Source organism: Lissotriton helveticus, chromosome 10 (assembly GCF_964261635.1).
Source record: "Lissotriton helveticus chromosome 10, aLisHel1.1, whole genome shotgun sequence".
Classification (NCBI taxonomy): Eukaryota; Metazoa; Chordata; class Amphibia; order Caudata; family Salamandridae; genus Lissotriton; species Lissotriton helveticus.
This window is the reverse complement of record NC_136071.1, coordinates 240773007-240788909: the sequence shown is the minus strand read 5'-3', so window position 1 is coordinate 240788909 and position 15903 is coordinate 240773007. Positions and strand designations below refer to the sequence as shown.

The 15903-nt window shown below is 48.9% G+C and overlaps 1 protein-coding gene across 1 annotated transcript in view; it reads right to left on the bottom strand.

Annotated features, from left to right (window-relative positions):
* Nucleotides 1–15558, bottom strand: part of PLD6 (phospholipase D family member 6) — a 305456-nt gene extending 289898 nt beyond the window's left edge. The window contains exon 1 of the mRNA XM_078665224.1: nt 15104–15558. Coding sequence (XP_078521350.1) covers nt 15104–15503 — 400 coding nt within the window. The 5' untranslated portion in view covers nt 15504–15558. The remainder of the gene's footprint in view (nt 1–15103) is intronic.
* Nucleotides 15559–15903: the final 345 nt, after the last annotated feature.

The following is a 15903-nucleotide window of genomic DNA, read 5'->3' as shown; positions in this document are numbered from 1 at the left end:
CAGGGAGATCTGCTACTAAAGGCTCGGGTTTAGCACCACCAACTTGTCGGTCATCTGCAGCCGCAATATTAGCCCATGAGTCACCTAACTCCTGATCATGATCTGCATGACGAATCTTACCCCATAAAGGCTGTGGGACAACGTTCCCAAACAACATGTCTATGTCAGCTAAATTCATGATGCATGAACCTGCAGTCTGTGACAATTCCTTGTAATACCCTGCAGGATTCTTACGGGGATCAGGCAATGTCTGCTTAAGGGCCAAAACTTCAGCTCGCTTCCATGGAACATGTACCCACACACGCTGAAAATGTGCTGGTATAGCTGGTGGAACATTACCAGGACCAGCCTGCACTGCTTCCTTCCATACCGGAGGAACTTCTCTCATCGGATACTGTCTCACCTTCTTCTTAACAGAGGAATCAGACTCAAACAATGACCGAGAAACACCCTCATTTCTCAACGATAACAACGTCGCAACTGCTTTCTTAACATCTGAACCCACAATTTCGCCTTTTCCAAACTCGAACCGTACACGGCACAACTCAGGCGGATTGGGCTCCAAATCATTCTCCTCTAAATCCTCAGAAAGGAAAGTACACATTTTCTCAAAAACATATCTCTGCTTTGGTTCTTCCCACTGATGGAAGACATCCATGACAGATTCTAGATCATATTTTGTCGGGTCGGTCACCCATCTATGTGCCAAATAATTCAACGTTTCCTTCTCCCTAGAAACAGGCAGTTGACTACGCAACTGCTTACGCTCTGTGTCAGGAGTTACACTTGTTGCACCAAAGAAAGGATACAGAAGACTAGAAACAGTACTAGTCACTCTCTGTCGAACAGAAGGAGAAGTCGATGAAAAGACAAGCGGAAAAGCAGGGTGAGGCGAGGCAGACGCAGAGGCAGTGTCAGGAGGAGTACTAGGAGTGGTAGTCGTTATAGTAGTTAAAGTTGTAGGAAGTAAAGGAGGAGCAGATGTAAAAGCCGGTGGCCCTTGAGGAGGCTGCACCGGAGGAGCAGGAGCCAACTGAAGAGTAGCTGGTGGGTGCTGTAGAGGAGCAGGAGGCAATGCAACCACGGGTTGCGCAACTAAAGGTTGCGGAGGTGCCGTAGCATTTTGCGAATAAGGGGGTGGCGAACTTAACAAATGCGACATTAGGGGATCTTTTTCAAGGTCTTTTGCTGCATCTTGCTGAAGAGGCGGCAAAATTGGATAACATTTATCTATTACCATTTTACGTTGCCTGTGCAACTGCTCACGCATCTGTTCTTCTTCATTGTCTTTAAACTGCATAGCAGCTGGCATTATCGAAATACCCCTTTCTCTCTTATTTTTCTTCGCTAATTTAATTTCCTTCTGTTTGGCTTCCTTACGCCATAGGCGGAAAGAGTCAAACATCGACGGCAGGCTTTCTTCTTAAAAAGTTTAACTTCGAGGTTATCTAAGATTTCCGTGTCAAAGCTACCATATTGGGGCCATTTTAAAACACCATCTTTTCTGGTGTAGCGGATCCACACTTCATTATATGTGATGGGGCCTACTCCATGTTTCACATACAATTCATAAGTAGGAGTTCCAATCGGAGGAACCGGACACGAGTCCTCCAATCGGGAATCCCTTTTATTACAACCAAGACAAAACAAATTTCCAAGTCTGCTAAGACCAGGCATCTTCGCTCTCTAGTCTAGCTTCAAACTTCAAAGGATTATCGATTACGATATTTCTCGTGAATACACGAGTCCTTTGGCTTTGGCACTTGCACGTTCCAAACAAAGTGATCCCAAGGGGATACCCAAACTAAGACCAACTAAGGACTGGGAGACGCTCCACTTATACTTAACTGAGATATCGATGACGTCACCAGAAGACTCGTCTATCGTTTCGCTCTACCAAACTTCAAGGGTCCAAATCAGGGCGATAGCCAGGGCAGCAGTCCTTCGTAGCCGTCGGGAAGCGGGGAACCTCGCAGCAAAGACTTTCGGACCACGTCGACATGCAGGGGTCGATGAAGTGGTTGGCCTTCCTCCAGAATTTTCACACAAAGCTCCTCACGAACCTCTGGCTGGACCGGTACCGCTGGTATCGCCCCACGTTGGGCGCCAACTGAGGTACTGGGTTTTTCGGAACCGGTACCGAACCGGTAACCCAGTGGTGTCAGGGTACACCCTAAGAACTCGAGTACTTTCCTGATTCAGACCACAGAAACTCAGAGTCTTCTAGGTGAAGTCAAAGATCGAATTTATTGGCTGCAACCAAGTAACAGGCGTCCTAGAAGTACAACAACACGGTGTGTATATTCTCAGGAGACTGCTCAAACTTACAAAGCCAGGCTTCTCTTTTTATACAAAATATTATGCTTCAGGCAAACATTCTTAAATTTACAGAAGGCCATTCACATATTTTCACTACAAAGAAAAAGCAGAGTCATGATGACAATCCCACATTTCAGTTCGTCCAGCCCATAACAAATTACCCGGCAAGGCCCAACATTTTCATCAGATATCGGTGGACCCCCAATAAAAACGGGCACCTCCTCATCATAACGCAAGTGAGAGAAAAGAGCAGGGACAGGTGTGAGCAAGATTAGGCAGGGTGTGTGTGCAATGAAAAGGGTTTATGGCATGTTGTGCCTTGATGCTATCTCGTTCGGCCACTGGGAGAGGAACTGACCAAACAGGTTCGGCCTGGGGCAATGGTTTCAGCTTGCCCAGGTCAGAGAGAAGTCAATTAAGGTGTACGTGTCCTTTGGAATCGAATTTAGCTGTATTATAAGCCTATGTGAGGGCAACTCTCAAAATGGCTGCTGTGCACAAAATGGAAGCCAAGGTTTCAGGACGAAAATGACGATTTTGAGGTGAAATCGTTACTGGAATATGACGAAAATGCTTGTACATAGTGTACTAGCCATTTTCGGTCTTTTGATATAAAAATCGTCATGCTACGATGAAGTTTTATTCATGAGTTCAGAATTTTCAGAACTACAAGCTGAGCCGGTTGTGGCAGCGGTCTGCCTTTATCTCCTACCGGCAGTGGGGCCTTGAACTCTGCCCAGATCCCCGTCTTCTCTCGTCCCCGTGCAGCGCACATGTGGGAATACACACGGAGTAGATAACAGTGGCCCAGACAGCGGTGAAACTGCCCGGGCGAATTTGGTCACGGCATCGGCGGCTGGATACCGTTACCTTTACTCACGGCTGCAACCCACCTTCATACCTTGCCTGGTCTGCTGCTTTGCCCCCGGATGTGCTGCATCAGTGGAGACAATGGAGGTGCGTGCTGGAGGGGTATTATTGGTGTCAGAACAACCTAACATGACCCTCTCATTGCAGCTGGCGGATCCATGCTGCGAGTTGGTGATGGACGCCAAGGCATAATTCCCTATAGCTGATTGGGGTCTAGAACAAGGGCCCCACTTCTCTTCGGCACATGTTGGAGGGGGTGGGGCGTGTGTGACCCCTGAAGCCACTACTGGATCATTAAGGCCTACGTCTGAACATCTCCTGAGGACAGCTGTTGGCGGGCGGTCCGGCGAGCCTGGTCCTCCTATAGGGGCTACTTGGCAGGCAGTCGTGGGCTGCGGAGGCAGCCGAGCTAGGCATGGTGCAGCTTGTGACCTAGGACACACCTGGATCTGTGAGGGCCTGCCGACGGTGCATCCCCACAGCAGAGCTTGGCGCATCTCCCTCCTCCTTCCATTAAGTTGGGGCCGTATCCCCTCTGGTGTGCCAGCATAGACACGAATACAGCACCTGCAATTTCGAAGGTCCCCACCGCCTCCCTGACGCTAACCGCCACGGGCAGTGACAAACCCGGCGGGACAGGCCCTAAACAAGGTACCCTTGATCACTTTACCTAGCCGGCGGGGGGCTCCACGGGGGGAAAGGGGGCAAACACGATGCCTGACAATGCAGCCCTCCTGGCAGCCAGAAACGATGCAAGAGATAAACTAGATGCCAAGTTCAGTGCGGTGGGGTCGGAGGTTGCCTTCTTACGCCAAGATCTCAGGAAGGCAGTCAACCGCATCACAGAGGCAGAACCACGGGTCTCGACAGTGAAGGACTCTGTGACCACCCTCCAGAAAAAGGTAAACAAACTCCCGGTAGTCTCGCAGGAGCTGGCCTCTAGAGTGGAGGACGCAGAAGGTCGGGCGAGGCGCAATAATCTACGATTCGTGGGCCTGTCGGAGGGGTGCGAAGGATCCTCCATGACCCGTTTTATCGCCCAATGGCTCACGCATCTCATGCTGCGAGAACTCCTCTCCACATGCTTTGTTGTGGAGCACACCTCCCGAGCATCGACCAACAAACCACCCCAGGCGAGAACCCCAGGCCAGTAATTGCAAAATTGCTGAACTATGCTGACCGAAATGCGTTCAGGAGTTTGCTTGGACACATAAAGAAAAATTCCAGCATGACTGAAGACACATAATGGTATTCCGCGATTATACGCGCCTGGTCCAACAGCAACGCCAGTTGTTCACGGCGGCAAAGCACAGGTTACGAGACCTAAACTTGCAGTATATGCTTTTGTACCCAGCCAGGATGCGGGTAATATTTAACTCAAAATCATTCTTCTTCGACACCCCGGGAGCGGTCTTCGCGTGGACAGATGAACATTCTCACCTCAAGCCCCACTCTCCTCCGCCGCTGGAATCGGACTCCTCCCGGGGATCACAACGGAACAGATCCCGCAGGACCAAATCCAAGAGACGCCATAGATCCGGCTCAGACAGACCATCCACTAGTCCTGAATGCATCTCCTGAACCACTCAGGCACACCTCTAACAGTCGGCTGTATGTGGCCACAGATGATTCCCTCATTGAGACTATGCTGATGTCTATAACCCTCTGAACTGGTGTGGACAACCAGCCATGGGGCCGCCAAGCCCTAGACACTTCGATCTCCCCTTGTTAAATGTTTTGTTGGTGGGTTGGGTTTTGCTGGTGTGGGGGTCCGGGTCTCCCTTGTCGCCCTACACCGCGACATATGATCTGAGTTTTAAGCAGTGTAGGGTGGGGGATATGCAGAGGTTTCAGTTACATTGTTGTCTTATATGCAGACCCTTTGCCTAGATTCCGACATTATCACTACAGTGCTTTCAGAGATACGGGGTAATGGTACACCCACATACAACCCCCCTCGGGGACCTTACGGTGCTCTCCTAGAGGACCTAGAGTCCTGGGTCTTCTAAATAAAATTAAATGGGGCACTGTCTTACGGCAGGCCAAAAGATATGGGGCCAACATTTTACTTCTCCAAGAAACCCATCTCCTAGGCACAAAGCCACTTGCTTGGCATGATTCGGGTACCACTATATATACCAGGCTGGCTTACCAGGGGCTCATGGGGAGTAGCCATTCTGATACATGGGTGTATTCTGGGGGCAGATTTGCATTAGTCACTGGCACATTGTACGGTGAACGTGTCACCATCGGTAGCATCTATGCCCCCCTCCGCTCGGGGCGACCTTTGTTGATAAGATCTCAGGTGTGTGGGGGTGCTGGCGGGGGGTCTGACCCTCTTAGGTGGAGACTGGAATGACACTATGGGCCCAGTAGACAGGCAGCGTAGCACCTGCCATCAGCCGCCGGTGGGTCCCTCCAGGCTGCGCTGCCTGGTGTCCACCTTGGGCTGGGCGGACATCTGGCGTGAGTACCACCCCGCAGAACTAAGCTTTACATTTATGTCTGTGGTCCACAACTCACAATCCCGTCTGGATTATTTGTTCACGCCTTGCTTTCATCTCCACAGATTCTCTCAGGTACATCACCTCCCCCGCGGGCTTTCAGATCATTCCCCTATCACTCTTAAATTTCACACGTGCTCTCGTAACCCCCCTTTTCGATGGCGTATGTCTCCTTGGCACCACCGGAGCCAAGACTATCAAGATATGTTGCATACGACGATCTCCGAGTATTTAGATACCAATGTTACCTCCGCCCCCTCCCGGAGCATCCTATGGGAAGCTCTAAAACCCACCGTACGTGGGGCCAAAATTAGCTACCGCATCAACGAAAAGCTTGCGTGACAGGAACAATTGGCTGGCCTAGAGTTGCACCAGACATTCCTAGCATTACAACTTAACCAGGACCCTAGCCCCGTTCTACAACGTAACCTTCTGCAATTGCAGCAAGAGATACAGCAATATTTAATGGGGGAGGCGAACGAGATTTGGGAAGCATCACAACACCGGATCTATCAATGGGGCGATAAATCAAGCCAAATGCTCCACAGGCTCTGCCAGGCAGACACATCCCCAGCCGTGGTCCCCACCATCCGTAATGCTGAAGGGGGGTTCTGCTCCTCACCGGAAGGAGGGACCCGGGAATTTGCACGACATTTCTCCTTACTTTATGCAAGCCGTGAGCAGATTTCAGAATCCCAAATAGCTGAATTCCTGGTGGATATCCCACCACGGAGACTCACAGATCACATGCGTCATCAACTGGAAGCCCCTATCACATCACGAGTTGACCGGGGCCTTATATGCACTACGTCCAGTGCTGGCCCTAGGACCCAATGGATTCCCTATGGAATTCCTGCAGCCGCACATGCACCTACTGGGCTCTCAATTCTTGGCAACCCTGCAAGAGGTCCATGAATGAGCAACATTGCCCCCAGATTGGCAGCACGCGGAGATCATTCTATTCCTAAAACCGGGGCGTCCTACTGAAGACCCTTCCTCATATCACCCTATTTCCCTCATAAACTTTGAGCCTAAACTGTTGGGGAAGGTTCTGGCTGATCGCCTCCATACATACGGAGAGTGCACAACGCGGTGGCGGCGGCCCCGGCGTTAGGACGCCCGGCAGCTCTATTGTTAGCTGACATAGACAAAGCCTTTGATTCGCTCAGCTGGGTTAACCTCTTTCAATTAGTTGAGGCAGTGAATCTTGGTCCTCGCTTCATTGCCTAGGTCCGCCTCCTCTACACTAACTTAACGGCATCTATTCGCATAGCCGGACATCGTTCGGACCCCTTCCCAATTCACAGGGGCACTCGACAGGGCTGCTCCCTTACCCCACTATTGTTTGCACTAGCAGTGGAACTCTTGAAAGCATGGGTATGGAGCAACCCTGTACTCCGTGGATTTGACTGGTCCCAGTCGAGATCAGACCGTATTGTGCAATACGCAAACAATGTTCTTTTCTTTATGATGGACACGTGGGTCTCGGCACCTCGTACCCAACAAATCCTTAGAGTGTTCGGAGAAACTACCGGACTACACACCAACCCTGCGAAATCTGTGCTCTTTCCAGAGGTGACCAGAGGTGGGGTACCTGGGCGACACCGCTACCACACGCAACGGAAGGCTTGAAATATTTGGGCATCTTCATATCACCGTGCCCTAAGATCTCATGGGCGCATAATATTAATCCATTGCTCACGAGTCTGAATACTGAAATTACGATATGGTTCTCCCTTCCACTGTCACTATATGGGAGTCCGCTATTTTTAAGATGGTGTCCCTACTCCGCATTCTATACTGACTACAGAATTTTCCTTATACCATCCTATGATCCTGGTTTGCGCAAATACATGCCATACAAAACAAATTTCTCTGGAATGGAAGGTCGATCAGGGTCGCACTCCACACCTGCACTGAGTCTACATATTGCGGAGGTATTGCAGCAACGGATATATACTCCTATTATGTAGCATCGCACCTGTTAATAATAAACGAGTGGTGGTACAACTCCCCAACTGACCTGGCTTTTGCGAACGAGCATGCAGCAATGGGAGGGACTCCCCTTCTTCATCTCCTTTATAGCACCAAACACCTCGATATTTTGCCCCCGGCGAGCAGGGTGGAGATACAGCTCTGGCGAAATACGGTCCGACAGATGGGGTGGGGTGTAACACTAACCCAAACAACTCCATTGTGGCAGGGCACATACCTCCACCCGGTCGTGGCCATGGAGGGATTCCGCGGGTGGGACCTGGTGGGTAAATCGACCCTGGGTGATGTGATGCGGGGCACTACCTTGAAATCCTTTCAACAATTACAGGCAGAATACCAACTGCATCGGAACCAATTCTACAAATACCTCCAATTCCGCCATGTCTACAAATTTTTGTAGGGCTGCGGCACAAAACTCTACAGAACAACCGAATACAATTTGTTGATAAAAAATAATAATAATTGAATTAGTAGAACCGGAGATATGCAATTTTTAACGATTTAGGTAAAAATCAAGTGCTAGGAAACAAAAGTACCAACAACGTTTATTTGGTCACAGTAAACCGGGTCCCTGTCAGAAGTTCAGGCCGACTGTGATGAAGCGTAGGCCGGATACAGGACTGAGCTAAGTTAAGTCCACTGACAAAGTAACTTGTGGCCCGGGCGTTGAGACAGGAAGTCATTGTGTTGAGCTGAACTGGCCGTTGTCAAGGAGTCGCCAACACAGACCTGTGATGCGAGGCGAGGTCTGATATTGAGATGCATCGTGCAGTGGCAGAGCCCATGAAGCCCTCGAAGGGAGCTTGCAAGGCGAAGTCCTGCTTCATTGCTGGGGATGCGAGGCCTTGCACTGCACTGTGTCGGCGCACAGGACAAAATGTGTTGTGCTTGGCCAGTGTTGAGTTACGTCAAAGGTACCACTGGGCTTCCAGGGACTTGCGCTGTGATGCGGAGGCGCAGAGGACGAGATGCGTTGAGCAAGGCCGGTGTCGGTGGTGGGCTGTGTTGAGATGTGTAGAGTTCTGTCAACTTCAAAGAAGCCTGTTATGTCCCTATGGCTTGAACGGGAAGGGGGCAACTGACTAACCCTTGGTGATTTCCTGGAGTACCGGATCCACACAGGCAGGCTGGATTAAGGCAGGCAGCTCACAGCAGCACAAGAGTCCTTGGTCAGCAGAGCACTGCTTGGGCTGGAGAGCAGACTTCACAGCTGGGCAGGGCTTCTTTCTGGTACAGTCCACAGGTTCAGAAGTGCTCTGAAGATATGGGTCTGAGGATCCACATCTCATATCTGGTGTGCCAGCGTTGAAGTGTGAGAAGCTTCTAGAGTTTTCTCATCCCAAAGGTGTCTGTAATTTCCTTCCTTCCTGCCCTGGCTTCAGCTTGTCTGAGGGCACAAAAGACTCCTGTGAAACCCTGTTGTGCATGTGCTGTCTCAGAGTCTTTGCAGTGCAAGTGTGGTAGGTGCCAGCTCCTTCCCCTCATCGTGGCAGAGGTGGCCAATCCTGACAATAACTACACCTCCATTTTCTCACTGTCTGGGAGCAATAGACAAAGACCAGCTACACCATAAGCTACACCCAGTCATATGTCCCTATATAAGGCGTCAGGCACCAAAGGGATGAGGCAAGAAAATGGCAAGATCCTAAAAGTGTAAGTTTTAAATTACAATTCTTTAGACCCCAATCTCAATATGCCGACCTGGTTCCAATTGAAAGTTATCACTTATTAAATGCAATAAGGTAACCCAATGTTATCCTATGGGAGAGGTAGGCCTTGCAGTAGTGAAAAACGAGTGTTTCACTACCAGGACATGTAAAACTTAAAAGCACATGTCCAACTTTTTAAATACACTGCACCATGCCCCGCTGTGTGGACAGTGTAGTACCCACCCTAGGGGTGACTTGTGTGATTTAAAAGGAAGGTTTAGGCCTGGCAAAAGGTTTATTTTTCCAGGTTGAAATGGAAGTTTAAACTGCATACACAGGCTGCAAGGACATGTATAAGACATGTCTAAAGGGCTACTTGAGTGGGTGGTGCAAAGAGTGCTGCAAGCCCACTAGTAGCATTTAATTTACAAGCCCTGTGTACATGTGATACCACTTTACTAGGGACTTACAAATAAATTAAATGTGCCACTTGAGTTTTAGTCAATTTTACTATGTTTAAAGGAGACAGCACAAGCACGTTGGCACTGGTCAGCAGTTGTAAAGTGCACAGAGTCCTAAGGCCAATAAAAATGAGATCAGCTAAATGAGAGGATGCAGACAAAATGTTTGAGGGAAGACCACCCTAAGGCTGACAGGTCTAACAAACATCTTGTCCTCAATTTGACTTATGCAATTTGTGGGATTATATGATTCTTTATTAATAACTTAATCATTTCTCTCCTCATGTTTACCTTCTGTGTATCAACACTTCATTTGCTCCTGCATAACTAGTTTTGTCATGTGAATCCTTAAACTCCAGATTTTCTTTTTCCTATCTAAAGGCATCTACATTATCCACAACGTTTATTCTCTGATGTTACAGTCACTTCCCACAGAACGAAACTGTTCTTTGAATTAAAAAGGTGTCCCAACTTTCCACACTTAAAGCATTATTTCCCCAGTACACAATATTAACAAGCATTTGCAATGCAATAGGTCTCGCATTAGTTGGAGCTATTGACATTGTAAATGCCAATGTTTTTTAGTTATGTTTTTTAAGTGGAGTGACAATTTAAATAAAAAAGTGCACACCATACCATTGGCTTCTATAGCAAATCTACAGTAAAACTAAGGCTATGTTAACGTAAAGAGGTGTAAATGGATGAATTAAAATACGAAAAAAGGAAATTAAAATGCAAGATGGAATGTATAGATGGGGAGCATGCAGTACCCCCACCTGCAGCACCTTGTGTGCCAGGGTAGGTGCAGCACCCCCGTCTCCAGTGCTTTGGGTGTCAGGGTAGGTGCTGCAGAGCAGTGCTGGACGGATTGGGGCGTGCTGGGGGAGGACCGGTGTCCCTGGGGAGGGAGAGGCTGGGGTGGGAGCAATGACTGGGGAGGCTGGGTGAGGATGTGGGACAGGCTTGGAATGGGCCAGGAGAGGGCCGCTGTCCCTGGGGAGGGAGAGGCTGGGGAATGGGCAGTGACAGGGGAGGCTGTGTGAGGTTGTGGGGAGGACTGGGGATGGTTCAGGGGAGGGCCCCTGTCCCAGGGGAGGGAAAGGCTGCAGGAGGAGGGAGTGACGGAGGAGGCTGGCTGAGGATATGGGAAGAGAGCGCATTACTCGCCTGGACCGGGGAAGAGCAGGGGTCCTGCTAAAGCAGAGAGACGCACAATGCAGCAGGCTGGCACACACACACCACACCTTGCACATCACGCTGACCCTTACTTATACACACACTGACACACACACAACTTGCACACACGCACTTAACGGGCTCTGACACAATGATGCGCACCTTGCACTACGCGATGATACCAGTCTTGGTAATGGCTGCTCTGACGTCCGAATCCATAAACATCAGCATCTACCGTTGGGGGTCTGAATTTCACAGGCACCGCTTCGCCACCTACACAGTGGACATGCATAGAGAGTAGATATGTTGTGTTTCACACAAGGATGCTGCGCTTTGAATAGGCCCTTCACCCTAAAGTCGGCTTGCGCACAACTACTGACAGTGTAGGTTTACACGCTCTCCAATTAGCATTGAGCGTGCTGGTGCTCTGGATGACACAGACCAGACACCACAACACTGCTGGAACTTACACCTGACTGGCACTGCTCCTGCGTGCGCCCTCACATGAAGATATAGGCCTTTGAATGAGTTTCGTAGTAGTCATACACTGAAGAACAGTGCTGACACTGTTGGCACCATGCCTTCAGCTAGTGGCCACATGCTATGTTCCATTTAGTAATGCCCAGCGCATTCCTGCCCTCTCCGGTATATGCCACACACCTATCGCTGCTGAGACAAACGTTGGCTCTGTGCCTGCTGAACAGACAAGCGTACTCTCCCTCCTATTAGCGCCGTTGTTGTGTGTGTAGCAATGAAAGCAGTAGCGGTTGCACTGGTAATGACATTAGTAGTAGCAATCTGGAATGCTTGGAACTAAAGCACTGAAAGTTATAACTGAAATCCTGATTCAACTGTCCTTTCGTAATGGGTAATTTGAAGTAGTAACACAGTGACGTGCTTTCCTCCTACTCTGTAAAGAAATTGTGTGACATTCATCCCCAGATGAGAATATTGTTACGACTCTCAAATTAAGAAGCCCCAAATATCGTGATGTGTCGGGGTTCCCGCAATGACCATGCTTGTATACTACAGCAAAGCACCGCCCGTTACTGAAGTGCTAATTGTGTAGTTATGGACACATCCTCTGCCATCATTTGAGCACTTAGAAGCTGGCTAGCATCAACATTAAGCGCTACACTAATTGGACCCTTGCATTCTGTGGCACACTCCGGTACATACTGCCTCTCCCGTGGTACTAAAATGTGCCTGGCTTGGTCACGGCAGACATTCTGCGCCCCTGCTAATCAAATTGCATGGCTATTACTGGAAGATATATATATTTTTTTTTATAAAATAGGAGAAGTGCAAACAAACCCTGCCCGACAGGATCAATAGATAATTCTACTATTGTTGCTGTCTTCTGCAAAGAAAGCACGACAATGGGTACTTGTCAACTGTCTAAAAGGTCAGAGACGAATCACAACATTGTTTGCAGTTCTTTCCCAACGCCAGCCTGAGCGCACAGCTCCAGAGGAAACCACTAACGCGTTTAAGATGACCGCTCTCCATCCCGACCAGTGATCGTGCCTCATCATGCACACACATTGTTTCTGCACCCAGTTCTTTCCTGTTTGAGAAAAAAAACTAATTTCCTCACATCACAGGGGAGAACTCAAGAAAACAAATAACACCAAAAAAGACCGAACATCGGCGCAGACACTGGCAGGTTTGCTGAATACAACACTGTAAAGTATGAGACCCAGGAGACACATTCCAGTAGGTAAGCAAGGGGAAATGCCTGCCCTCAGCGACAAGACAGAGCCTTCACTTTTTTGTACCGGGTAGGAAAAGAAACTAGCAAGGAACAAATGTGTGCATTTTGCACAAAACCCAGCGCAAGGGGTCAGGCATCTCTCGCTACGTACTTACAGTGCTGCGCAGCTCCCAGAGGTCCCCGAATCACTGCAGGTCTCTTGGCTGCCCTGGGAGCCAACTGCATTCCTCACTGCTCTGCTGGGCGCCAGCAACCCTGCCCGCCGCTGCCATTCCGCGTTTTCCATGCCCTACGCTGCGGCCACAGTCAATCCCAACCAGTGGTGCGCGCACACCATAGAGGAGCGGGGGCAAGCGAGCGATGTCGCTTGCTGCGTGTAACAGACGCGAACAGGAATGGGCGGAGCAAAGGCGGGACATGCGCCCGCCTTTGCCCAATTGCGTGCTGATTTTTTTTTTTTTTTAAAACACGCTGAAGCCAATGGAAGCCGGCGAAAGCAAAACCACACGCACAAGCGTGTGGTCAGCTTTCAGAACCCCGTACAAGAGGTCTTGCACTGTGCAAGCAAAGCTGCGCACTGCAACGCTAGGTGCGAGACCTAAAAATAAAATAATTACCACGTAGGCATAAGTGGTACACATGCACATACAGAGAGAACAAGGAAAGCACAGGTAGTAGGTGTACAATTTCCGCTCTTACAAAACATGTTTCCTGAAAACTAGCAGTGCAAGCTTTGATCCCAAATGCAAAACGAAAAAAACAGCATTCCTGCACTCCTCCCCACACACACAACTTAAAAACCTAGTACAGTACAAGTAAGATGAGAGCAATCTTCAAGCACACAGAGAAACTGATTCAGCAAAGGTAGCAGCAGTATAAACTGCCTTTGTCCTTGAGCACCTTGGAGTGCTCATACTGAATGACCTCAAAGGCCCCAACCAAGAGTAATTGAATGTGGGAGTGCAAAGTAAGAGTTCTAACCAGTAGAAAAGGTATACTATGTTAAGAATATACATGGTGGTTGTCATCAATGTGGATTGTTGTGTCCATTTCTGAAACCCTTATCTTGATTACCTTGTCCCACTCTGGTTCTATCAACAGTACTGTGTCCAGCTCTAGAGGCCATCTTTGTTGTGCTACATACACTTCAGAAAGCCACCTCTGGCCTATATTGTACAGCTATAGGGGCTACCTCTAGCATATACTTAGTGCCGATCTAGGGCCCATTTTCTGAACTTGCTTCAGGTCGCAGAGTGCCAATGAGAAGCTCTCACTCTGGTGCGTCTCCTTTCTATTAAATTCTCAGAACTGCGACATCTGAAAGGCACTCACCTTTAATCACATAGAGTAATGCCTCTTTTGCATCAAGTTTTAACACACTTGTTCATGTAAACAGATAATGTAACAGTCTTTTTTATATGGTCACTTAGGGGGGTGCCCACAGCATAAGATCAGTGGCCTCCTGAGGGTGCTTAACACGATCAAATGATTCATCTGTCTAATTTGGCAGGTTTGACCTTATGGATTTTCACTGCTGCATTATAAAATGATTATCTAATGCAAAGCATTTAAACAAACATCATCCATTCTGACCTACTGAAAATATAACGACCATTCTGGGACAGAAATGACAACCCATCTAGAACTACCACTGAAATACATCGGACTATGGGTCTATATGGAAGATCAGTTTCTCAAAGTCTTGACTTGGATCCACTAAAGAAGTAGGAGCTGACATAAACCATTCACATATGTATGACTCAAGAATTCTGAGATGAACTTGGGCGAATATTTTCATTCATACGCATCCTCGCCATACTGGGACACACCTGTTCTGCATGGTCAAGTGACTGAGGGCAGCATGAGGTCCTCCACCGTTCCAGCCCAAAATCCCCCCCCCCCCCCTCGCATGGACGTTTTTAACCTCACTTTAGGCATGTTTACAGTCCATTAACCGCTTTCGTTCAAGGCAATGCAGCTGTCCGATCCACCTGCTGTTACCAATTCTAGAAAATATGCAGAGTGGCCTTTACTTCTCTCAAAGATTTCTATTTGTCTCACATCGTGCCACCATAGAACGCTTCGATTGCTATGCATAAGGTAATATTTAACATCTTAAAAGTATACAGAATCTCCGTAGATAAAATTATTTCTGCACACATAAAGCAGCCACTTTAATGTATGTTTTTTCCACTGCAGTAAGTTTTATGAAAAGATATACTGATAAATACGTATCGAAAAGCCTGGATTAAATAGATCAACTCATACACGCACAAATTATATTTGCAAAGTTTCGAACACAAAAGCCGTAAAGGTTTTTTCCTACTTTTAATGGAATTCAGAAGCAATATATAAGGCACTTACCCTGCACAGTGACATTTTTCTAACTTAGGCCCTCCCCTCAGTCAGTATTACCTGCCTTCCTCAGCCACCCTATCTGGGAGCCGGACACTGCCATGTAGTCCGAATCGGCGATGACTCGCACTCGCACACCGCGCTCGTGAAGCATCAGAACTGCCCTGCCCAGGTGCAGACTGGAGAAGGAGAAGACGCAGAGGTCAAGCGACTGCCTGGCGGAGAGCAGGTGCCGCAGTAACCGGTTGAGGGAGCTTTCGACGTGCGGTAGCTTGCAGGTGCAAGGCACGGGCCGTTCGGGGTGCAGCTCAGCGTCGGTACATGTCACCCCCGCAGGGAAGAACAGCACCTCCCGGAGGGGCTTCCGCCGACGTCTCAGCAGCTGCACGACGCACTCCACACTCAGGGCCACAACGAAGGCTGAGAGGCCTAGAAGCTTCCAGGAGTAGGAGCAAAGCATGACACCTCAATAATGTCCCGCGTGCTGCTGCGCGAGTACATTGCGCATGCGCGAGTCGGACTTCACGGCCGCGGGGGTGGAGTTACCAAGTCCTACCATTTCAACCTGCCGCGAGCCTAACAGACTTTTGACACCGTTGACGCAGCGCCATGAACTGTCAAAAGGGCAAGGCGCGATTATCCAACGGGGTTAATGATAATTGTTTACTCGATGTTACAGTTCAAGCAAGACTCAAGCAGTAAGGTTCCTAAGCAATGGCGTCATGTAAAATGATACTCCCCCGGCAGAATGTGATGAGCGGCCCCAAGTCTTCAATATCTGACACTATTGCCAGGCTTTTGGGCTGAATGAGGGTGTCCCCTGAAGCGTTAGGGGCCAACTAGGGGCGCCCTAGTGGCCC